The 23,782-nt window shown below is 58.9% G+C and overlaps 1 protein-coding gene across 5 annotated transcripts in view; it reads right to left on the reverse strand.

The window, feature by feature from the left end:
* ZFPM1 (zinc finger protein, FOG family member 1) overlaps positions 1-21,842 on the reverse strand; it is a 74,729-nt gene extending 52,887 nt beyond the window's left edge. For 3 of the 5 annotated variants that reach the window (XM_037040202.1, XM_037040201.1, XM_037040197.1), the window contains exon 1: positions 21,437-21,842. Coding sequence is in view for 4 of the 5 variants with exons in the window: in XM_037040201.1 (XP_036896096.1) it covers positions 21,437-21,476 (40 nt within the window). In the remaining variant the exon portion in view is untranslated. The remainder of the gene's footprint in view (positions 1-21,436) is intronic. The other 2 variants (XM_037040199.1, XM_037040196.1) reach the window with 1 other exon arrangement.
* Between the last annotated feature and the right edge of the window lie 1,940 nt (positions 21,843-23,782).

Raw genomic sequence — 23,782 nt, forward strand, 5'->3', positions numbered from 1 at the left:
CAGTGATACGTACCCAAATAAAACCCAGGGTCCCGTGACTCAGTCTCATGCAAAGGGACCAGCGTCTTTCCCTGTCAACTCTCCCACGCTCCCAGCCAGCCAGAGCCTCTCGCTTGGGCCCCACGCCCAGCCACGAGCCAGGTCCTTGTGCCTTCGCCCTCCATTCCCGCACTTGAATGTTCTTTGTCCCAACTTCCCTCTTCCTTCCCCCAGGTCCCTTCTCCTCACACCCGCTTTCTGACTCCCTACAGCTCTGGCAGCCAGGCTGGCGACTGTCAGGCCCACTGGAAGGGTCTGGAGGGAGGCCGGGCGGGATGCGGAGGATGAAACAAACCTCCCCCTCAGCAGATGGTGGGCGGGACACAGGTAAAGGCCAGTAACCATGCTCATGTGGGTATCTTGTCCCTGTGTCTCCATTATGCCGGGGGGGCCGCTGTGACCAAGAATAGCCCCAGCCCAGGAAATGAGACCCACTCTCTACCTTTGCAGCTGCTAGGGCAGGAGGACCCTGTCTGAGGCCTCGGCCCCCTCACCTTGTGGCCCTCACCCTGCGGCCACCCCCTCCTCCTAAGGTCTCCCCCTCCCTGATCACCCAATGGTCAGCTTCCCACCTCCCTCCTCTGGGGGCTGCCACACAGATTCTAAGGTCACGCTCTGTGTGGGTGGTTGCCTACACTCGACCTCCCATTGCACTCAGGCCTGTTGGGGGTGTGCACTGGAACCCCCCACGCCCGGGCCCGCCCTCCTCTGTTAAGCACCCCCATGGCCCCCTTACTGTGGCCCACAGCCTATGCCAGTGCCCCGCTCTGGAACAGCACCTGGCACATAGTAGGTGCTTAATGTATACTGGAGACTGTGTGATGGATGTTGGGGGGGAACAGGCTGCTAACAGATGACCTGGTTCAGAGATGGGCACGGCGGGCGGGCCTGCTGGGCCCCCGCAGGACAGAACTGGGGCAGAGGAGTGAAGGGCCTTGGGGAGTTTCATTCAGCCCCAGAGGGGAGCCTTGGGGCCTGAGCCCGTGTGTGTGGATGGGTGATCAGGGGCTGAGTCCCGAATGAGGGGTGTGCCACCTCCCCTACTTGTGGAAGCCAGGCCTTCCTGCCTGGGGTATCTGAGGCCTGGGCGGGTATGGGGGCTCCAGACTGGGAGGGAGATTTGGGGAGATAGGGCACTAACACCCAGTGGGGGGGTCCTGCATCCATATCCCATCCCTCAGCCACTACCACTTCCTCCTGCGGTCAGTCCCTTAACCGACAGGCGGAACTCAGGGGGCCTAACTGCCCCAGCGCCGAGGGCCATGCCCAGTGGGGGGGCCTAGGGTGAGCCTGGTCACCCCCTGCACTCATGTGCCTCTGGAGGCCTCACAGAGCAGGAAGGACCACGTGTAGCACCGGGGCATGTCCCAGTCGGCCCTGCTGGGCCGGAGTGAGCACTGGCAGCAATAATGGCGGCTGTGGCGGCAGCGGGTGTGGGAGTAGCCTCTGCAGCAGACCGAGCCCTGGGGATTCAATCACGCAGCACTTCTGGTCCTTAGCTCTACTTAGTGTTACCGCCACTTTACAGATAGGGAAACTGAGGCAAAAGGAGGTTGAAGAAACTGGCCTAAGGCCTCGCAGCCAGAAGAGTGGACCTGCGGGCGCATGCTCCCCTTTCCTGTGCCCGGTGTTTCCTGCGATCTCCCATCGTCTTTGTTTATAGGGTGATGGTGGGAGACCCAGGTCTGCGGACTCCCAGGCCTGTGGCTTTGTCACCTGATCTCCTCTCACCTAGCCTTGGTTCCCCTTCCTGGCCCTGTGCCACAGACGGACCAAGGCCTGGAGAAGCCCTCCCTATCTCTCAAGTTCATTCCCGAGTCCATTCCATGATCGCCTTGTCACCAGTGTCTCTCTGCTACTCCTCCCCACAGCTGCCAGAGGTCTGTTCCCTGAGGCCAGGTCCCAGGCTCCACCAGCCACTTGCCGTGTGGCCTGGGCCAGCATGCCCCTCTGTGCTCTGTGGGGATGTCCACTTGCCTCCCAGGGGTATGCAGTGACAGCGCCCCCCCCCCAGAGGAGCTGTGGCCCCTCTGGCCCAGATCCCTGTGATGCAAGTGCATAGCCCTCAACAGTTTATGAAGCTCTGTAAGGAAGCTGGTTCCTCTGTACAAATGGGAAACTGAGGCAGAGAGCACTATACTAGTCCTCATCTTGGGCCTTGGGCTATCTATCCCCCACAGCTATTTAGGGCAAGGCAGAACCGAAGCTGGGCCAGGGTCTGGGGCATATGGCTCTGAGCCTGGGGAGACCAGGCTCTGGTTTGCACATCTGGCAAATGGGCACTGCTACACTAACCTCACAGTGCCGCCATAAGGAGTGGACGGGAAGGGGTTTTGCAGGAGGTGAAGACTCCTCAGATGTGGGCTGTTCCTGAGAGTACTGTAACCCCTTCCACCAGGTTCCTGAGCGCCTGCCCCCTGCCAGTTCAACCTGAGCAAACAGGTCCAGACGGGGTGTGTGCGTGCATATGGTGATGTGTGAACATTAGGGTAGGGGCAGACACGCATCTCCGATACTAGGAAGAGCCAAGATGGTACAGGATGGAGAACAGCAGGTGAGGGTGGAGGTGGCCAGTGAGGGGTTCTCAGAGGAGGAGGCGATATCTCAGCTCTGACTGTGAATAGGGAAGCCCGCTCCAGGCGGAGGGAGTTGTTTGTGCAAACCCCTGGAGGCGCGACAGAGTTAGTGGGTTCTGGCTCTGCAGCTGAGGATGGTGGAGTGGAGAGGTAGCGGGGCTGGAGGTCCAGGCAGCTGGCCAGGGCTTATTCTCAGCACCTGGGAGGCTAAGCAAAGGCCATGGGCACTGGACTGAAGGGAGGCCAGCTCTTGTGGATGGCCACCACCTCCAGGCAGCCTCTTGCTGGGGGCCACGTGCTTGGCCTCAATAAGGATCCTCCCTTGCCCCCAGCCTGCCCCCTTTCTCTGGCCAGGGCCAGTGGGCAGGTCCCCCACCCCTGTCCCCAGGGGCAGGGTCCAGGCGGGGCAAGGCAGAGAAAAGGGAGGCAGAGGAGGTGGGAAGAGAATGCAGGGCCCGAGAAAGCCCAGCCCGGCTGATAGGGGAGAGATTGGTTCCAGCCAGAGCTGTGGGCCTGCCAAATCCACATCCTATCGTGCGGCCTGCACTTACTCAACATTCATCTCCGCTCAGCTCGGAAACTTTATCAACGCTGGAGGTTGGCGCCATCTCTGGGCCTGGCCACTCCCCACCCTCCGATGGGCCCGATAGCTGCTGATAGATTACACGAGATTGTTTCACTCCAAGGACCGATTACTAATACTCCCGGGGGAGGAGGTGCAGACCACGTGGCCTGGGCCAGGTGGAGAGGGGCCAGGCCACTCATGGGCTATGGAGAACACACTTGGGGCCGTGCGGCCAAGATCCTGGCGTGTGACTGATGGGGAGGTGGAGGGGAGAGGCTTGGGCACGGGGTGATAGTTGTGGTCAAGGCCAGGGTGCCCGGCAGAGGTGGCCAAGGCCACGCCATAGAGTGGAGAGCAGTAGGCAGCCTGGGGAGGAGACAGGGAAATAGTGCCCGAGAAAACAGAGTGCCATTGGCTCCAAAGAGATTCTCTCTCCAGATGAGCCGATAAGGCTGATAGATGGGAGTGGGGCTGCGGCTAATGGAGCCATCACTGGGTAACCCCCAAGTCGGATGGATGGAGGCAGACTGCTTCCTGGAAGAGGCCAGGAGACCACCCAGGGAACTGGCAGGAGGCGGTGAGCCCTCCTCAGCCCCAGATTTCTCCTCTCTTACTTCGGAAGCATCTGCCACTCAGGCACTGCCACACCGGGTCCGCACTACAGACATCCCGAGACAGGCCTGTCCTCAGCCACTTTACCAGGGAACTCTGGCCCCAGGGAGGCCCAGGTTCAGGATTCCATTTGCTTCCCCTTCTAGGTCATGGAGTCCTGCCCCATATCCTGCAGGCCGCCCCGATGCTCTGTGTGAGGAGCACACCCCGACCTGGAGGGCCCTAGTGTCCAGACTTGTGCCCTGGGGACAGTGTGCAGGGAGGAAGAGGCTGGTCTTCTGGGCTGGTCTCTTCCCTTGGGTCTGGCCTGGTCCCAAGCAGCAAATCTACTCTGCTCCCACTGTACAGATGAGGAAACTGAGGCACTTTCCCATTCCCATGAGGAATTGGTGGCTCCGCAGGGCCTGAAACTGTACCTCCTGACCCAGAGCACCCACCTCCCCATGGGGCCAAGGGCCAGTATCTAGGAAGCTGGGGTGGAGGATACCCGGGCTCAAATCCCACAGGGCAGGGCCCCTGTTCCCTGAGCCTATTACCGCAACTGAAAACTGGGAGTTAAAACATCAGCCTTAAGTTCATAGGCAGAGAGTAGAATAGCGGCTGTGGGGGCCGGGGGGAGGGGCAGACACTTAGTGTTCAATGGGGACAGAGTTTCTGTTGGGAAGACAGCAACTTTCTGGAAGTAGATAGTGGCATTGTACAACCTTGTGGCTGTATTTAATGCCACTAAATTACACATTTGAAATTGTTACAATGACAATACATTTTATGCGTATTTTACTATAATTAAAAAAATTGTCACCCAGTGCCAAGGAGCACAAAGCAGGTGCTCCATTAAGTGTTTGTTCCTTTCCTCAGGGATTTGGAGACACAGGTCCCTACCCCTGAGCACAGCCGTCTACAGGGACACACTGCCTTGGGCCATTTGCCAGATGTGGAGACTGAGGCCAGGGCTTGCTGGGTCTGGTTCTGCAACCATGGATGAGGTGAGGATGCTGGGCAGGGTCGGGGTGGGGTCGTGGCAAGTCCAGGAGGCAGGCCAGACCAGCTGACTGGTCCCATGAACGGCCCTGGGCGAAGTTCTGCTGCTGTTCCTCCCTGCTAGGCTCTCGACGGAGGGTCTGAGGTTTCCTACAGCCCAGCTGCAAGCCCTGCTGCCCAGGAACACCCAGTGAGACTGGATCGAGCCCTAGGCCTGTGAGAAGCATGTCCATATAGCCCGTACTGAGTTCCTCACAACCTTGGAGGGTCCCATCTGAGGCTCAGTGGTTTCAGTGACTGGCCCCAGGGGACCCAGCAAGTGGAGGTCTGGGATTCGGGTCCACTCCCAGCAGCCTTGACCCTTATAGGATGAATGAGAGCCATGGTGATGACAGTCACAGTGGGGAGTGGACATTACAGATTTGAACCAAACCCACTGGCTTGTCAAACCCTGGCTTATATCTGACTTCCCAGAGGTCATCGGGCCAGGACAGAGTAAGTGGAGAGGACAAGTCTGGGACGCGAGAAGGCAGAACTACATGCACAGGCCCTCTGGCCCCTGCTCACACCCTGGGCCCGAGAGCCGTGTGTTGTCCTGGAGGCGAGGCGGCATGCTAAGGCAGAGCTGGCACTTGGACTGGGCCTGGACTGCGCTGGTCAGCACGCAGCAGGGGCTGGCACTTCTCCCACCACGATCACCTCATTCCTTGCTCAGAGCTGCGCCTCTGAGCTTTCTTCTGCCTGGAATGTTCTTCCCCACACATGCCGCCATACCAGTGTCTGTGCTTCAGTGTGGCCACCTCACCTTCCCTAACCGACAGTCCTCCCAGCTACAGGGGACCCCTCCACTGCTGGGGATTATTTTCTTCTCTATCTCCCACGAGCTTGGTGCTCCATGAGAGCAGCGACTGAGGCCCTGCCTGAGAAGGTCACCAGGATCCCTGGTCCAGCCGCCCCTTCCCCACAGAAGGTGCTCAGGGCAAGTTAGAAGTCAGCCTGTATGTGCCAGTTTCCAGGCAGCCAGCCCCTGAAGGAGTGAGTCCCCATCATGCCTTGGGGATGGGGACCTCGCTGTCCACTGGGTAGGACCCCAGCTCCCACAACTTAGGGCTCTGTCTACAACATGTTCCCTTGCAGGCACTAACTTTTTCTTCCAGTTTCCTTTTCTCCTTGAGTTTGCTTTGCTCTCCTGGGAGGGGCCACGGTGGGATAAATGTAGACATCAATTGAAGTATAATTTATTGAGCACCTACTATATGCCCTGCACTGTCCTGGGGGAGACAGAGCTACTGGTAGAATGGGGTCTCCTCTCAAAAAGAGTTCCAAGCAGGTGTTAGGAGACCCCTCCAAAGTGAAGCTGCCCCCCCCAAAAAACCCTGTCCTTCCACTCTTGTGTACCAAGTCCTTCTGACCCTCACCCCCTGACCCTGAAAGGCACCATCACCCCATCTCATTGGATGGGGGACGAAGGCCCAGAGAGGTGAGGGGCTCAGCCGAGGACACGCAGAGGCAGTGTGATTCTGGGTCGACGGCCCCCTCCCCGTTTCCTTCCCTTAGATCTCAGCCCAAACTCATTTTCTCCTCACCCTGCTGCTATTTTCCACTTACGCATTTTTGAAAAACGCCCACGCCTGTGGCTGCTTTTTGGTCATGGAGCCCTGCTGGTGCCGTGGGAGCTGGGGGAGCCTGTGGCTGGGCCTACCTGGGTCCCATCTGGCTGACAAGGTGTCCTGTGAAGGTGCAAAGTGACTGTGGACACAATGAGAACCCCCAAAGTTGCTGATCGCTTCCTACAGACATGGTCTCCTCTCATGTACATTTCTGAAAATGGGAATCTAGAAATATGCCTCTAGTTTCCAGAACATGCCACAGTCACAGGAAGAGTAGGGAACCCCCAGAGAATCTCCTTCTCATTTTGTGGGTAGGGTAATGGAGGCCCAGGGAGCGATAGGGCTTGCTGCAGGGTACAGAAACTACCCGGGAGGCAGAGGCCAGACCTTCCTATTCACAGAGGGGGAAGCAGGTCTGGCAAGCAGGTTGGAACTGTCGTTCACAAAGTTGGTGCTACAGAGCCTGGCTGGGCAAAGTCCTTATAAACATCATAGCTAGGGAGGGCAGAGAGTCGGGGGACAGCATGCAGAGGGTCTGGAGGTACCCAGACACAGGGAGCAAGAGGGGAGGCTGGCCAGCCTTGAGCGGTCCCCACCCTGCTTTTGAACTTGGTGTTCCCATCTGCAGTGCTGCAGAGTTGTCAGCACTGACTCAGAAACACACAAATCCTGGCCCCCGAATTCAGGCTGTGGGGGCCTGGGCTCTGAGGGTCAGCAGGAGGTCATGTAAAGGCCAGCCTGCCCGTCCCCCTGCTTCCAGGCCTCCAGAGCTGAGGAAGGGGGATTTCCACCACGAGGTCTAGCTCTGGACTGGGACATGGGAGGAGGCCCAGCCCTGGTGTGATCGGCCAATTCCTGGGTCACAAAGGGCATGCTCATTTGCATGCCCTGTTTCCACTGACTGCCAGCACACAGGTTAGGACATTGGTTCCTGGGCTCAGGGGCATCTGAGGGGAAGTTGTGGGGTAGGTGGGATTGGGAGACTAGGTTGGGGTGCTGGGCTCTGGGTGGCCTGGGTTGGGGCACCAGGCAAGGGGCAATGGGCTCTAGCAGTGCCAGACTTTTGGGGACTGTGGGGTGCCAGGTTGAGGGGCCTGGACTCTGAGGGGCTGGGCTGGGCTTTGGGCGGAAGCTGATGGGGGACTGGGCTGGGATCTGCAGGGCTGGGATCTGCAGGGCTGGGTTCTGGAAGTGCCAGATTCTGGAGGGCTAGGCCAGGGGGATTGTTTTGGCTCTAGGGACAGCCAGGCTGGGGTGGGGCACTAGGCTCTGGGAGTGACAGACTCTGGGATTCCAGGCTGGGGGCCTGGTCCCTGAGGGGCTGGGCTCTGGGGGGAGACCAGGTTCTGAGGAGCAGGTTTGGGGGGTGCTGGGCCCTGGATGACTGGCCTGTCCCAGCCCCAAGTCTGGAGCTTGCTGCATGGGGAAGGCTGGTTACAGTGCAGGCTCCTTCTCCTCCAAGGTTTCCCTGACTCCTCAAACTCCACCAACCCTCCACCCCCGAGATAAGGCATTCAGAGGGGAAGACACTGACCCAGCTCACTCGGCCAAGAGGTAGCAGCATAACTAGAACCTTGCCCCAAGTCCCGGCCTGGCCCACCCCATCCCCAGGCTAGGTCCTTCCCTCCAGGGAGGCCCTGTAGAGGGCAACTGCTTAATTTTAGCTGCTTTGTCTCAGGGAGGTCTATTTTTGGCTTCCTTTGCACGATGATGATGACGACGATGGTTTTAAGAGGACCTGAACAACCCCAACCCCTACTTCCTTCCACCTTAGATCTAGGGGCACCGCTTTCTCGGGTTCCACGGGTGGCAGGGTGGTGGGCTCCCTGGTGTGTGCGTGAGTGCACTGGTGCTTGGCTCCCTGCACTTTGGTGGGCGAGACGAGGGGAACGACAGCCGCTTGGAGCGGCAGGCAGATAGATAGCAGCGATAGGGCTCCTCTACCACACCGGCCTATCGCTTCTTTATCACAGTTCCCTTTTCTTTCTGTCCTTTTCTTTCTTTCTTGTTGGGGAGGGGTAGGGTGGACTAAACTCCCACCCTGGCCCCCAAGTGGAGGAACCAAGGGGTGAGGTTTCTCTCTCTCTCTCAGGCTCCCTCCGGCTGTGTCCAGCACATCCGGCGCCCTGGCCCAGAGCTCCCAGCTGGAAAGGGCGGGGGTCCTTGGATGGCTGTCACCATGGGGGCAACAAGAGCAGGCACATCTGCCCTTAACAGAGTGAATACCCTGGGTCTCTCTCATTGGCTCACGAAAGGGCCCTGAGGGAGGATGACTCCTCATTTCATGGAGGAGAACAGAGAGGCTCAGAGAGGAGACAGGACATGGGTGGGACTGGGATCTGAACCCCAGCCTTGAAGTTGGGAGTCTGGAGCTGAGTGCTGAGCTCCTCTCTTGAGAAGCTGTATGAGGCCACAGGTACCCAGGCACAGAGAGCCCTCGGGGCAGAGTGCCAGAGCCAGCCTCTGACTCCCAGCCCAAGGCCTGCAGGGCAGGTCTTAGTATTTTCTGCCCCATTTTACAGATATTGAAACTGAGGCTCAGCACACGGCAGTGCCTGTGAGCCACAGAGAGGAGACACACTCCCTCTGTATTCCCTCTGGCTCTGGTGAAAATGGAGGGTTCTCCAAGAAATGGACTCCCAGAACTCTAAGACAAGTGTTCTGGAACCACCGGCATCCCTGCGGGATAGAACAGGGCCCTGGGCCTCTGCAAATGAGCTGTTTGCCAAAAACAGTCCAGGAAGAATGCTGGCAGGTCATGGAGCACGTGCAACTGACAGCCCCAGCAACCCTCGCTCCGTAAACTCCATGTTTCACGTTCCACACTGTCAACCTACTTTTGCCCCATCCTGCACATGGCCCCCGGAGAACCCGAATCCCTGATGCTTTCCCCATTTCTCTCCTATCTCATTCCTCAAAGGCCAAGTAATTGCGATTATGTCATTTTCAGGTGACTTAAGGTCAAGTGACATAAGTAAGTCACTTGCCCAGGCCACCAGCCCAGGGGGCAGGGATCAAACCCCAGTCATCCCACCCTACACTTGTCCCCTTCCCCTGCATATATACTTGTTTTATGGGAAATAGCTGACTTCCCTTAGAATACTGAAAGGAATCAAAATCCAGAGACAGAAAGAAGCCAACTTTTCCACCAAAGGAGCCAATGCAGAGGCAGCTACCGTCTACTGCTCTTGGACAGGGCTGTGTGACCCAGGGCCTCTGTTGCTCCCTCCTATGCTGTGCGACCTTGGGTGAGTTACTCAACCTCCCTGAGCATCAATCCTTTGAGGAGAAATGATGTCAGAGGTGTCCTTCCCGGGGCTGCCGGGAGTACTCTACAGGATAACGCAGGTCAGCCCTGTGCTAGACCTGGCTGGTGTAGCTCAGTAGATTGAGTGCCAGCCTGTGAACCCAAAGGTTGACGGTTCCATTCCCAGGCAGGGCACATGCCTGGGTGGGGGCATATGAGAGGCAACGGATATCTCTCGAATATCGATGTTTCTCTCCCTCTCTTTCTCCCCACTTCTCCTCTCTCTATAAATAAATAAATAAATAAATAAATAAATAAATAAAATCTTAAAAAAATAAAATCCCACATAGGTCAAGTCCAGGCCTGGCCTGGCCTACAGCAAGCACTGAGTATCTAACATTGGCCACCGTTAGGATTATTATAACTGGGAAGTCCCAGAGCCACCCAGAAATGTCGCTGACTGCCCACTCAGGCCTCTTGCCTCTGAGCTCACAGAGGATCTCATTTCTCAAGAGTCATTTAAGAAAGCAATGCAGAAAGGGGGGAAAGGGCCAGCTGCCCTGTGCCCCCCGGAAGCTTCCACAGACCCTCTGGAAGGCTCTTTGCACCAAGAGAGGCGGGCTTTCCCTGGCCACTGCCCCAGCTGTCATGTCGAGGCCAAAAGGGCCTCAGTTTCCCTCCCAGAGAGCTGGGGCTGCAGTCCCTCTGCAGCCACCAACCCCACCACAGCTGCCTCGCCTGTCCCTCACAGGGAGGATTAGCCACACGCCAGCCCTAATCGTTGCTAATCGCACCATCAGCTCCGGATCTCGGATCAGCTGAAGGAGGCGGCTTTATCCAGACAGACGTGGAGATGGCACCTCAGCCCCATTTGGGTGCTGCTGTCACTCGTAGCAGCCGAGCTAGCCTCGGCCTCAGAAGGCAGGATGGCTGGGGATGAAGCAGGGAGACAGCTGGGTGCCTTCCCCTTCCCCGACTGACAAATGGGGCCCTCGACATTTACGAAGCACCTGCTGTATAACCAGGCACTGTTCTAGGCGTCCAGGAGACAGCAGAGACCTGAAGAGGCAAAATTCCTGCCCTTGGGAGCACTGCGTCCCCGCCACAAGCCTGCGCCCATTTGACAGATGAGGAAACTGAGGCCCAACGCTGTTTCCCTGGGAGTTAGAGCCCAGGCAGCTGGGTTGGCTCCAGCGTGATTCCTCTTCTGAGGGAGGTCTGTTCTGCCGCCCCAGCCTAGGCCCTGGATGCTGTCTCTGTACCCAAACCTGCAAGGCCTGCCTGGGGGCCGGGAAAGGCCAGGGAGACAGCCAAGGGCTCCCCTCCAGGGCCCCCATCCTCCCCACCCTCCTCCCTACCTTCTTTTTCAAAAACATAATTTATCTGTGTATTATCAAGAAATCCAGACACTTTAATCAGTGAGCTATGAAGTCAGAATTTCCATTCTTATCTGCGGGAGGAGTGGAAATGGAGGAGATAGGCGCAGGAGCGGGTCGCTGGTGGGGAATGTTAATGGGTGGAGAGGCTGGGCTATTGGCCACGGAGAGGCCGAATCTCCCCCATTATCAAGGCAGTATCTCGCCAACCATCTCAGCGCAGTAATGGGGCCAGTTCAACTTTCCGAGTTATCACAGGAGCTGAAACCTGCGCCTGCCAGAGGCCCGGACTGGGAGACAGTTCGGGGCAGATTGGGCTTCGGCCGGCAAAGCCGGGAGGGAGAGAGAGACTGCTGGCCTGGCTGGGGCCCCCAAGAGCCTGGGTGCCTGCCGACCCTCAAGGCCACCACAGGAGCAGAACGGTTCTCCCTCTGTTCTTGGGTAAAATGCTTGGTTTTGGTGCGGCCAAGTGTGGGTATACTGAATAGGAGGTGAAACCAAGGCAGGAGGCCACCTCAGGATCCCAGTGGGGCTAGGTGGTCCTGGGCCTTCCTGAGCTGTGCCAGGCCCATGAAGAGGAAAGATGGCCAGTAGGGTGGGGGCACAGCAGGTGGGGCTGGGGTGTCAACAGCCTGCCCTCCTACCTTGAGATCTGCAAAGACCCATGTCCCTTGCCTGGGGCCTTTTCTAATGTTAAGTTACAGCAGCGAGAAATATCAGTAGGATGGGTTCTGCCTTGCAGATCCCGACCTAGGGTTCTGCTAAAACTTCACAGTCTCTGGGTGGCCTGGGGAGCCTGGGATATATATGCTCAGTGTGCCCCTCAAATACTGAGGGCCACCTACCTGCTGTCATAGGACACCCTGGTGGGTGGGCCCAGGGCCCATAAACAGAATACCTCTGCACATTCAGGGAAGGAGTCTTGAAATGCATACATCCCAAGCCCCTGGGGACTGCATGCTCCCACTCAGGGGGGCAGCTAAGGAATGGCGCAGGTGTCTGACCACTGGGTCCCTCCTGTCCGTAGCCCCTGTTCTGACAACTGCAGCTCTGGTTTCTCGCCTGTACCCAGAGGCTGGGAGGCGGCCACCTTGGCCCACAGAGGAGAAGACTCGCCCAAGGTCATGCAGCCAGTGAGAAATAGCACGGGGACCCAAGCTGGATGCTGCCTGGAACCACAGGAAGGCCTCAGTTTCCTGAACTTGAACCCAGACATGGCCAAACCCAGGAGGAACCACAGAGCTTTACCCTGGAAAACACCACCAAAGCCATCTTCTCTCTCCTTCCCCCAGGAGCTTATTGCAGCCCTAGGTCTGACTTTCAAACTCTCCGAGCCTCAGTTTCCCTTCTGTGCTAATCACCGAATCTCCCTTGAAGGTTGCTGGCAGGGAGGCTGTGAGCTCACGGCTGTAAGTCCTGGGCACAGAGCAGAATCTTAAGAAATGCTCAGTTAATGCTATAATGACCAATGACCAACCAGCCTGAGCTGACTGAGAATGAGCTTGGGGGCCCTAGATAAGCTGGGAGCAAATGGGGTAGGCCACGTGAGGCCCTATGGCTGCCTACAACTCTGCCTTGGCTTTCCTTTCTTGGGTGGCCAAGTGCCTATTGCCAGAGCAGCCCAAAGACCAGCTGAGCAGGCAGCCCCCGACCCGGATCCTTCCCTGGGAGCCGAGAATCCAGCAATACCCAGGATGGACCCACCGCTGCCTGCAACGTCCTGTCTCTACTGGTGGGCCCTCTGGCAGCTCTTCCCCTGAAACCCCACTGCAGGAAGAAGCCAAGACCACCTGGCCCCGGGGCCCTTCCCCTTCCTGTTCCCAGGGTCTAACTTGCAGGACAGGGGCTTGATGGAGAAAAAGGAAATTGAGGCAGAAGATTATGATAGGCAGATTGGGAAAGCTAGAGGGCTTGGAGACCTCAAGAAGAACTGAAAGGAAGCAGCCCACGGGAGATTGGATGGGGGAGTGGTGCCCCGATGTCCTCAGATGATGCAGATGACACACTAGCTCTGTCCCATGCCGCACCTCCTGTATCAGTCTCATCTGTTTCACTGTTATGGCCAGAGAGGTCTGTTCCATTTTCTAGGGGGAAACTGAGGCTCACAGAGGCTCAAGGACTTGCACAAGGCCCCGGCACCCTCAGAGCTCAGTCCAGTGTCCCCGTCTTGCAGAGGTGGAGATAGGCTCAGGAAGGCGAGGTAACTTCTGCACACCTGCAGAGTCCAAAAGCCTTGACCTCAGGATTCTACCTGTCCATGGCAGTGGCACACATGTCCAGAGATGCCCCCGTGGTCTCCCCTCCTTCCCAGGAAGCAACACACCTGCCAGTTCTGGGGGCAGGGTGCACCCCACCTGGAAGCTGGGGCAGGGCTCACACAGACCACCCCATCCATCTGTCTCCATATCACGAATGTGCTGTGTGACCCTGGTGCAGCCACCCACACTCTCTGATCCTCCATTTCTTTGTGTGCAAAATGGCTTGAGAACCCCAATCTGAGTGGGCTTTGGGAGATCCGCAAGAGGGGATGCCTGCAAAGTGCTTAGCAGGTAGGTGCTCTGAGATGCTGGCTGGCTGCCTGGGTCTTTGTCCCCATTCCAGCTCCTGGACTGGAGGAACCAGGAGCAGCTGAGCTGGGCTCTGAGCAGACCAGGCTCAGGGAAGCTGCACACCAGCACCCCATCACCTCTTTTATAGGTGGGGAAACCAAAGCTCTCAGTGTCCACAGCCTTTTGGCCCAGGGGAGGCAGAATGGAGAGACAGGAGGCCAAGGGGAGGGCCTGCTTATCTGCCTCACCAGGCTCCAGCCCAAGGTCAGCTAGCACATTCCTGCCCCAGCAGTGCCCCTGCCTTCTCCCAAACATGGGGCTGAGAGGAGAGGGACTAGAGAGGCCTCAGGAAGATACAGGACATTGGGGCAGGTGGCCTGGGCGGCTGAGCAGGCACTGCCCAGATAAACCTCTGCAAACCTCTGCTGTGTTGCGGACCCAGCTCCTGCGTCACATGTCACAGTCTCCTAGGGCCCCAGCTTTCTTGCCTGTAAAATGGCTCAATCGACAACGACGATAATCATCACAGCAGTAAAGATCCCTGTGCAGAAAAGGACTCAGAGGGCTTGGGTGTAGGGCTGGCCCAGCCCAGGGCGTGGTACGGCCAGGGCACCCCTGTCCATGAGTTCCTCCTTTTTCAAAAACAAACACCCGAAGAGGAGGAAGGCAAGAGGCAGGGCTCTGTGTTGAGTGATGGGCCCTTGAGTACCTGGCAAAATATCGGTAACACAGCCAGCAGCTCTCAGGGCCCCAGTGTCCACCGAGGACACAACCCCAGGGCAGCACTTGACAGTTTGCACCTGGGATTTCATGGGCCCCACACGAAAGCCCCAGGAGGAATCTGCTCTAATTAGGCTCTTCCTACAGAAGTGGAAACTGAGGCATGAGAGAAGCCACTTGCTCCCGGGGTCACAGCGAGGCCAAGACTCAAGGCTGAAAGGTGGCCCCACAGCAGTGGCCTCCCACTCTGGAGCCAAGGGCTGGCCTGACACCCAGAGCCCTCAGAGGGTGGCCCAGGGCTGGAACTCAGAGCCTGGCTTCCTGATGTGGAAGGTAGGGTAGGGATAGAACCCTGGGCTCCCCCAAGAGAAGGGTCTCTGTCCACAGTCCACCTGGTGGCCCTGTGGACTGCTGCGGTGGTGGGAGCAACGTACCACTCAGCGGCACAAAGCCCGGGTCCCACCGACAGGTATGCTCCAAGTGCTGCTATTCATTGACACCACTGCGGCCCGGCCGGGTCCAGCTCCCAGCACAGCTGTGGAGCAGCCGCCACGTTACACACATTCTGCACATGAGAGAGCCAGGGCTAGGCCTGAAGGAGACGGTCGCCAAGGTGCTCAGCTGGGAAGGCCCGTGGGCTGAGATGCAAGGCTGAGCATTTCAGGCCTCTTTCAGAGCTTGACTGTCTCCATTTTTCCCTCCTGCCCCAAGGCAGGATTCTAGTCCCGACCTGTTGTGGCTCTCATGTCCTCATCTGAAAAGTAGGGCATTAAACTTGGATGTGCCCATTGAACCAATGGGCAAGCGGAGGCAGAGAGAGAGCGACTGCGATGCTGCCTACTACCCTGCCAGCACCCTCCGAGTCTGCCTCCCTGCACAGACCCTCGCTCCTCCTGGACCCCTTGTCCCAGGCCCACTGCTCTTCTGACCATGCCAACTGCTGGCTGGGGACACTTGGCAAGCCTACCTCCCTCTCTAGGCCTCCAGCTCCCATTTCATCTGTGAAATGGGTGCAGGGACACAGAAGACTCTCACTTGGCTGCCTGGCTCTGTGGCTGCTCAGCTCTAGGATGGCTTGGTCCAGACCCGTTCAGAACTCAGGTAGGGAGGTAAGGAGGTGGTGGGGGAGGCAGGAACATCACTGACCCCTCCCCAGTACAGCCTCTCCTCTTCCCCTTTCCTCCAACAAAGAGGGACCCCAGCCCAGGGACGGCAAGCAATGTGCCAAGGTTGCGCAGCTCGGGTACTCACTCGGCAAGTCATGGTAGGAATGAGCAGGAGAGAAGGCTAGCCAGGAAGTGGGGTGGCACGGTGAGCTCTGTGGGCCACAGGGTCACAGTGGGGGTGGGGGTACTTCCCAGGTAGGGTCATGCATATATTTACTCTCTGGGAGAGAGTTTGGGAAAAAGGATTTCTCCATCTCACATGAGCTGGAAATTACAGATCTGACCTGACTGACCACAGATACTACAGAGGAGGAGGGGGCAGGCAGGGAGGAAGATGGATGGTTCTGGCAGCTGTTTCGGATGGATGACGAGCATTTCTCTTTGATCCTCACAGCTGCACTCAGAGGCCAGCAATGACCTCACTCCCATCTTATAGATGGGGGAAACAAGGTTCACCTGGGGTGGACATTGCCCCTAGTCCCATGGACAGTAAGCAACTCAGCTAGGATCCTAGTCCATGTCTATTTTACACCATGTGTCCATTAGATAATTTACCTGACAGTTCTGGAAGGTCCTCTGTGTGCAGACAGGACCGACCCCCACCCCTGCTCATAGGGAGTGGTCGATCACACAGATTAATGAGGTCACTGCGGGAAGGGTAGATGTGGAGGTGAGGGATGCCCTGCCTGTAAGGGGCTGAGCAGACAGACCTGAGCAACCGTGCAAAGGCACTGAGGCTGGAAGGGGTGGAGGGACGCCAGAGAAAGAGCGCCTCTGAGCCTGGGGTTGCACAAAGCCCCGGTGAGCGGCTCAGCCCTGATGGGAGCTCCCCCACGAGTGCAGGCTCGCCCCTTCTCACAGGGCCACACACATAGAGACTGAAGGAAGCTGAGCTCTTCCTAGTGGGGCCATATGCCCCCATCTGACACAGCCAAGGATACTGAGGCCCACAGAGGGCTAGGGGACGTGGAGGCTGGCTCCTTCTTCAGGTAGAATGCCCTTTGCCCCTGGCCACTCCTGTCTGAGTGGGGAGCAGCGGACTAGGTCCAGAGAGCACACATACGGCTGTGGTCTCAGCTTCCCCCTCTGTGAAATGGGGACAGTAGCCAAGAGCAGCTCCAGGAAGACGGAGCCAGGGACCTGGTGGCTGGGTGGGCAGGAGCCCAGCCAGGTGCCTGAGTGTGGCCTAGCCAGCCTCCGTGAGGGCCCAGGCCTGGGTCTATGGGGTAGGTGATACCAATCGGCGAGGCAACAGCTGCCTCCAGGAGGAGGCCTGTCGATGGCAGATAGGCTGGCCGGGAGTATTATTCACGAGCCCGTCAAGCCCCAGGAACGTCTGGTTGGCATAGAAACAGGAGATAAGGGGTACAATTAATGGCATCGCATTCCCTCCTCCTTTCTTCCCCAACTGACCCATTTAAATCGCTGGCGGTGCTGGTGCCATGCTGGGCTCCCGGTGACCTCCGGGGAGGGGCTGGCTGGGCGGCCAGGACTAGGCCAGGCTCAGGCCCCCGGGTAGGGCTGGGTGAAGTCTCCCTGGGGACCACTACTGTGCGGGAATGTCTCAGGAAGGAGGCCATGGGAGACTCAGCAAGGGCAGGACTGGGAAAGACCCCAGAGCGCCTCTACTCCCAGACGCCCATTCCACAGGTGTGGAGACTGAGGCCTGGAGAAGCCCAGAGGCAAGCAGAGGGGAGAGGGCTTCAGAAAAGCAGCATGGTGTTCATGAACAGAGTGAGGGGTCAGGTTCAAAGTGAGGGGCCAGGCTGCCTGCATTCCGACTCTGGCTCTGCCACTTTCTTGGGTGAGAAACTCAACCTCTTTGCGCTTTAGCTTCTTTAGATATAAATTGCAATAAGAATGAAGACATGCTTAAGCTAAGTATTAGTTAGTACTAATATTATTATTACTATCAAACGAGCTGACTGTCTTCCCTGAGGCTTAGGAATGCAGGAAAACCAAGAACAGTCTGGACCGGGGCGAAGCCCCACCATGGTGGGTGAGAGACTGGATTGCTCTAGGCTCAGGGGCAGGGCTGTGAGCAAATCCCTCCAGATCTCTAAGTCCTCTGTTCCTTTTGCTCACTATGCTCAATCCCCATGCCCCCAGGGTTCTGAGAAGGGGTCCAGAGCTGGCTGAAGGCTGAACAAAGGTGCCCGCCGTCACACCTATTTTTCAAGAGGCTGTACAGGTAATGTAACCTGTCCATGACGGCTCAAGTCAGGCAGCCAGGATGCTATAGCCCCTTCCTCCCCAGCTTCTCTGCCATCACAGCGCATTGAGGTGCATTTCGAGGTGGCCCCTGGGAGCAAGGCAGATCCCACGTGCCTCCAACACAGGGAAAAAAGTGTGCCTTGCTCTGTACCGACAGCTGCGCTTATACCCATAAACACGGGCCCAGACCGCTTCACCTCTTTTCAGGGCCTGACCCAGGCTCTCCCGGAACTGGCTCTTGCCAGAAGGCACAGGCAGTCCCACGGGTGGGTGTCGGGCTGCTGGGGTGAGCAGGCAGGTGACTTTGAAGTTCGGAGTAAATTAGTCATCCTGTGGCCACCAATAATTTGTTTAATCAAACTCTGAGAATGTGTGAAAAACACCATTATCTGAGATGGAGCTGGAGCAGCCGTCAGAGCTTGGACTGGTGGGGATTGTCGGGCCAGGCGAGGCTCGGCTTCTCCTGGAAGCTCCTTCCTTGGCTGGCCTCGGTTTCCACTTGGTATCTGGGATCCATGATCCCCAAGGGCCCTCTCACTGTAAAGGGACTCTGTGGCCCCTGGACAGCCTCAGTCTGACTTGAGGGTTCACTCCTGTCCCCGTTTTGCAGAAATGGAAACTGAGGCCCAGCCCACCCTCCCTTCTGACCTCATTCTTGCCTCCTCACACAGGCTGTCTCTTCCCTAGCGTCATGTGACTCTCTGCCCTTCAGCCACCCCACAACAGCCAGGAACCATCATCCCATTTTTCAGAGTTGGAAACTGAGGCCTGTCATTGTCCCTGGGGCACCCCGATAGTGAGCCTCTTCCTGACCTCTCTGGAAGTCCTTCCTGTTCCCCCAAATGCCCTTGACTACCGGATGTGCCCCATCTGCTCTCTACCCCCCCACCCAGTCTGTCTTGACTTGCCAGAGTTCCAGGTCTCACCCCTTTCATCTCTTGGTGAAGTGTGACCCAGTGCTTGCATACAGCAAGTGCTCCATAAAGACATTCTAGTGAACCGAGGCAAACCTACACAGACCTTCTCTCCTGGTTTGGAGGACCTGCTCAAAACGAAACCAGCATCTTGGGTCCCTCTAAAACCCAGCCTGGGCAATGGAAACCACTCCATTTTTTTCCCAAGCAAACTCCAAGCAGGTTCCACCTCATACTTGCCAGAAAACGACACCAACCCCAACATGATTCAAGAAGAAAAACACCATCTCTCCTGTTGTAGGTGCCAACCCCACCTCTGCTTGTCTCACACCATCTAATAGAAATTAGGGGCGGGGTGTCCTCTCCTGCCCTCCCCCATCCTGGCCAGCGCAGAGTCACTTTTCTTTCATTTTGATGGACTGTACCACCCGCAGGGGGAGGATCAACTTCTTGGCAATTAAGTGTGTTTGGGATGAAAACTCGCCCAGACAGACCAACCCTGGCGCGGAAGCCCACTCCCCCTGCCCCGCCCACGTCCGAGGCCCCCACTGGCCCCAGCCAGACGCCCCCGCGCTGTTGTTGCCTTGAACCAGCGGGGCCTGGTGGCCATAGATAAGGACTCTTATCGTTCTTGGCGATCGTCATCCGGCCGACTGGCCCGGGAGTTTATCAGAGCTCCCATCGACCCGGGCGGGAGGAAAGCTCAGCGGGCCCGGGGAACCAGGGGTCCCGGGCCGCGCTTTGCCCAGCGCTCCCCGCCAGCGCAGCCGGGTCTATCATCTCAACCATCTGGCCGGCCAAGGCCGCGCTCCCGCCTCGCCCTCCCCCGCTCCCACGTTTGAAGTTAATAAATGGAAGCGCCTATCGCCGCCGCCATCGGTTGCTCGCCTTATCAGCGCGGCACATCTATCTCTGCGCGGAACAAAAGGCGCACAGAGGCGCGGGCAGCTGCGCCCCGGCTTTGGGGGGGGCGGGGGAGGGTGGTGGCGGCCCCAAGAGCTCTACCTACTGCGGTCCGCACCCGCGGCCTGGTTGCAGGTGAGGCTAGCGCGGCGGGAGCACAGCTGCGACGGCCGCACGCACAGCCGTGAGCAGAGGGCGGGCGGGCGCCGCCGCTCGGCGACAATCAGCGCTCGCATCTTAACGCGCCAAGATCTGCCATTGGGAGGAGGCGCCCGAGGCGGCAGGCAGCAGGGAGAGTGCCCGGACCCGCCTCCTAGGCCCTGCCCCCCTCTCTGCCCTGGTGTTGGAAATGCAGAGGGTGGGCAGCAGAGTCTCCTCTTGGGCTTGCTGCAGTCTCTGTCCCCAACTCGCACCGCTCTGCTGACCCAACTGGGCCCGGGCGCTCGCCCCGCTCTAGGCCTTATCTACGCTGGCGATCGGTTCCCAACCTGCGATCTCCCTGCCCGCGCTATCTGCATTTCTCATCACTCTGAAACACACACACACATACATAAACACACACGAGAACAGACCGAACAGTGGCGCACAGGGGAGGAGGGGAAAAAGAAACCAGAGAACGCGCGCAGATCGGGACCTGTGGGTGGTTTTACCTAATACTTGAGTTGACTTGATAGAAGGCGACTTTCTGAAAATAAGTCCGGTTTGCACATTGAGGGCGTCGGATTACGGATTACGGGAACCAGGATTCATGCCTGTGTTCCCTCGTCCCCAGAACCTCAGGAGTAGCCTCTCCCCCAGGAGTTCGCACAAAAGGTCCTGGTGGCAGTGGTCATGTGGACATAAGTGGCAATGCCTCAGTGCCTGGGGCTGGGCAGTGTGCTGGCCCCGACTACCTGCCTGTCTAGCCTGGGTGATGCGACCCCCGGAGCAAGTCCCTGCCTCTGCCTTGGACGCCGAAGTAGTAAGTTTTTGGTCTGGGGCAGGGAGCCGCACTTCCTGTGCGCTGGACCCGTTGCTCCTCCTGAAGCGGCGCGGCCCCCGAGAGTGCGGGGCGCTCTTATCCCAGGGGCTTCGGCAGTGTGGACTCAGTGGCCGCCCAGACCCCCAGAGATGTGGCCCCTAGGCTGGATGGACGAGAAACTTGGGACGCCCACAGAGGCGACCCTAGCCTGGGGCGAGTCCCCAGGAACCCCCGTTCTGATTTGGGGTGGGCGTTTGTGCCCGCCGGCATCTCAGCGCACCTTCTGCTGCTGGTGCGGCCTCGGCCGAGTCGGACCTTCAGGAGACTGTCTTCCAGCAGGGAAGTCTCGAATTTGAGACCCCGGCGACAGGGGTCTGAGTAGCTGGAGCCAAGTGCTCGGGCTGCGGTAGCTGCACGCCACCGCCACCCCCTGCAAGCCACGTGGCTCCTTGGCTAGCAGGGGTCTTCGGGCAAGAGCCGCTCCTTGCTACTCGGCCGTGCATTTCCACGAGGCCGCGGGTGTCCCCTCTTCCTCCCAGGTTTCTTTCTCCCTCTACATACAAAGCCTGGGAGAGTCAACCGTTCGAGATAAGATCACAATTTCAGCCCGTCCCGACAGAGCGATCTTATCAGGATGGGACTTGCAGAATGGAATATTTTAAACTTTATCTGAGCCCAGATCGGGGCCGCCTTATCGCCGCACCATCTCGGGGATGCAGGGGAGGGGTAGGTCGCGAGGTGGGCGCGCCCAAGACGCCCCGCTCCCGGCCCCCTGGGCGGACACCTCTCGGGGTCAGACCCCCGGTGCGGAGCCTAGACGCAGGGGCCCAGTCCGCCGTGGAGATTAGATTACGGCGCGCTTGGCACAGAGCGCGGGGGACGCGGCGCGGGGTGAAGGTCGGCGGCGCCGCGGGCAGAGCGGGGCGGGCGGGGGGCGGGTGGGGGGCCGGCGAGGGACGGCGGGGGTCGGGAACGGCGGACAGGCGGGCAAAGTTTGACTCACGCTTGATCTGCCGGGGATTGCTCTGTTTCCTTCTGGACATGTCTCCAGCGCCGCGTGCCCTCCCGGCGGCCGCCTCTAGCCCCTGGCGGGCGGCGGCGGGCGGCGGGGGCGCGGCGGAACCGCGGGACGGCTCATGCCCCCGGCCCTTGGGCTCCACGGCGCCCCAGCCCGCGCCCCCAAGCTGCCGCGGACAGTCCGGAGCCGCTACGGAGGCCGGAGAGTCGGCCCTGCGCCGCAAGCTCGCGGACCGCCGGGGGCGGCGGGCGGCGGGCTGCTGCCAGTCCTCGGCTCCCGCGCAGACGCCGCCGCCGCCGCCGCTCAGCTTTTCTCAATGAAACCTGCGGGCAGCGCGCGGCGAACCGGACGGCTTGGACCCTGAAGCTCCGGGAGGGCGGGCCGGCATGGGCGGGACCTGCTCGTCAAGGGCGCCGCGCCTCCAAACCCGCCCTGCCGCCCTGGCCCCGCCCATGGAACAGAGTGCCCGCCCCGGCTGGCACAGAGCTGGCCCCGCCCCAACCTCAGCGCCACGGCCCGCCCTCGGTGTCGTGGCCCCGCCTTCACTGCGCGGTGCCCGCCCCAAGGCCCCGCCCACGGCCCTGGGTAGACCTCTGCCCTCGACTCCTCCTTTGGTCCTGTAGCTTTGTCTCCAGGCCTCTCTGGGACTCTGCTACCTATTCTGTCTCGCCGTGACCGCGGCACTGCATCCGGTCCCGCTCCAGGCCTCTCTGGACCGGCCCCTCGGCGATAGCCCTGCCTCCAGGCTCTAGACGTGCCCCAAGCCTGAATCAGATTAGACCCCTGGACGCTGAGGCCCCGCCCCACCTCCGCCCCAGCGACCTGGCTCCTCCCTCGCTCCGCCCCAGCTCCCTATAGCTCCGCCACCTACTCTTACTCCTCCCCCAGATTCTCCGTCCTGCTCGGATGACCTGTGCTCACCCGCCCTCCTTTGCAAACCCACGGGAAGCGGCCAGTGAGGGGTCAGGAACTCAAAGCCCTGACATCTCACGTTTCTCTTGGGCCCGATTTGGGAGCCAGCTCTGGCCGGTGAGGGCTTCCATCGAAATCTTTGGTGGAAGCAGCATCCCCGGGATCCACCACAGAGTTGGACGAGACCCCCGAATGGAGAGAGGGGACCTTGGGTCCTCCTCCCTTGTGCTGAGATCTGGCAGGAAATCTGGGAAGGCGCGGAAACTCGGGGCCTGTCCTGCACCCTCTCCCAAGCAGGCAACGGGCGTCACCCCTCGGAGCCCCTCCTCCGTTGGACGCTCCTGCTGGAGCCCAGGAAGAAGGCCCTTAAGCGGGCTGAGCGAACCCCCGCACCCCCCTCGCCGCCTGGGCAGTCTGAAGGGAGTGAGGGTCTCAGGGTCAGTACTGTTTGTTCCAGTCCTGGAAATGGAGGTGACCCTCCTTGTCCTTTGGGATATGTTCATGGGACCCCAGAGGCCCTGCATTTCTAGTGAGTCTTGCTCAAAGTCACACAGCATTAGGGAAGAGGGGAAAGGAGGGAGAAAGAGAGGGAGAGAAACATCAATGTGCGGTTGCCTCTCCCTCGCCCCTCACTGGGGACCTGGTCTGCAACCCAGGCATGTGCCCAGACTGGGAATTGAACCAGCGACCCTTTGTTTCACAGCGTGGTGCTCAATCCACTGAGCCATACCAGCTAGGGCACGATTGTATTCTTTTATTTTAATATTCTTGGCCTGAATTTGGTGCCTGCCCCCTCTCCCCTATATTCATAAAAAAATAGGGAGTTATTAGGGCCCCAGGGCCACCAGGAAAGGTTTTTGCTGAGTCCCGCCCATCTGATGGCAGATAATCATCATCACTGTCACATGCAAAGGCTGGCTGAGTGCAGAGCTGTCTGCCTGTGAGACCGTCCCCCCGCCCCGGTCCAATTCTGACTCCTGTTACCTTTGTCCCCACTCCATGGATAAGGAGAAGTGTTATCCCCAGAGCCTGGGCACTCCCTCCTACCCTGCCACTGCTCTCAGGAGGTCTCTGGGCAGTAGAGCGTCAGGCAGGGCAGGAGGCAGAGGTCCACCCTGGGACCATCCACTGCCACCAGACAGTGGGAACACTAGTGCTAGGAGGCCAAGCGACCTGCCCAGGGCCACCCAGCTCCCTACCCAGGTAGGCCTTCTAACACTGCCTCACACTGTATCCCCTCACCGAGGAGCACGGGGCCTCACTCACTGTGGGGACACACTAGCTGGTGTGTCACTCAGCACAAGGCTCCCACAGTGTTTGTTGACAGAATGGGGCACTCCACCTGCCTGTGCTTTCCACTGGGCTTACTGCCCTCCCGAAGTTGGGGACTTGGGAGTCAGAGGGATTACTGGAGTAGGT

This window comes from Sturnira hondurensis, unplaced genomic scaffold (assembly GCF_014824575.4).
Source record: "Sturnira hondurensis isolate 20B ecotype Veracruz unplaced genomic scaffold, ASM1482457v3 Scaffold0002597, whole genome shotgun sequence".
Classification (NCBI taxonomy): Eukaryota; Metazoa; Chordata; class Mammalia; order Chiroptera; family Phyllostomidae; genus Sturnira; species Sturnira hondurensis.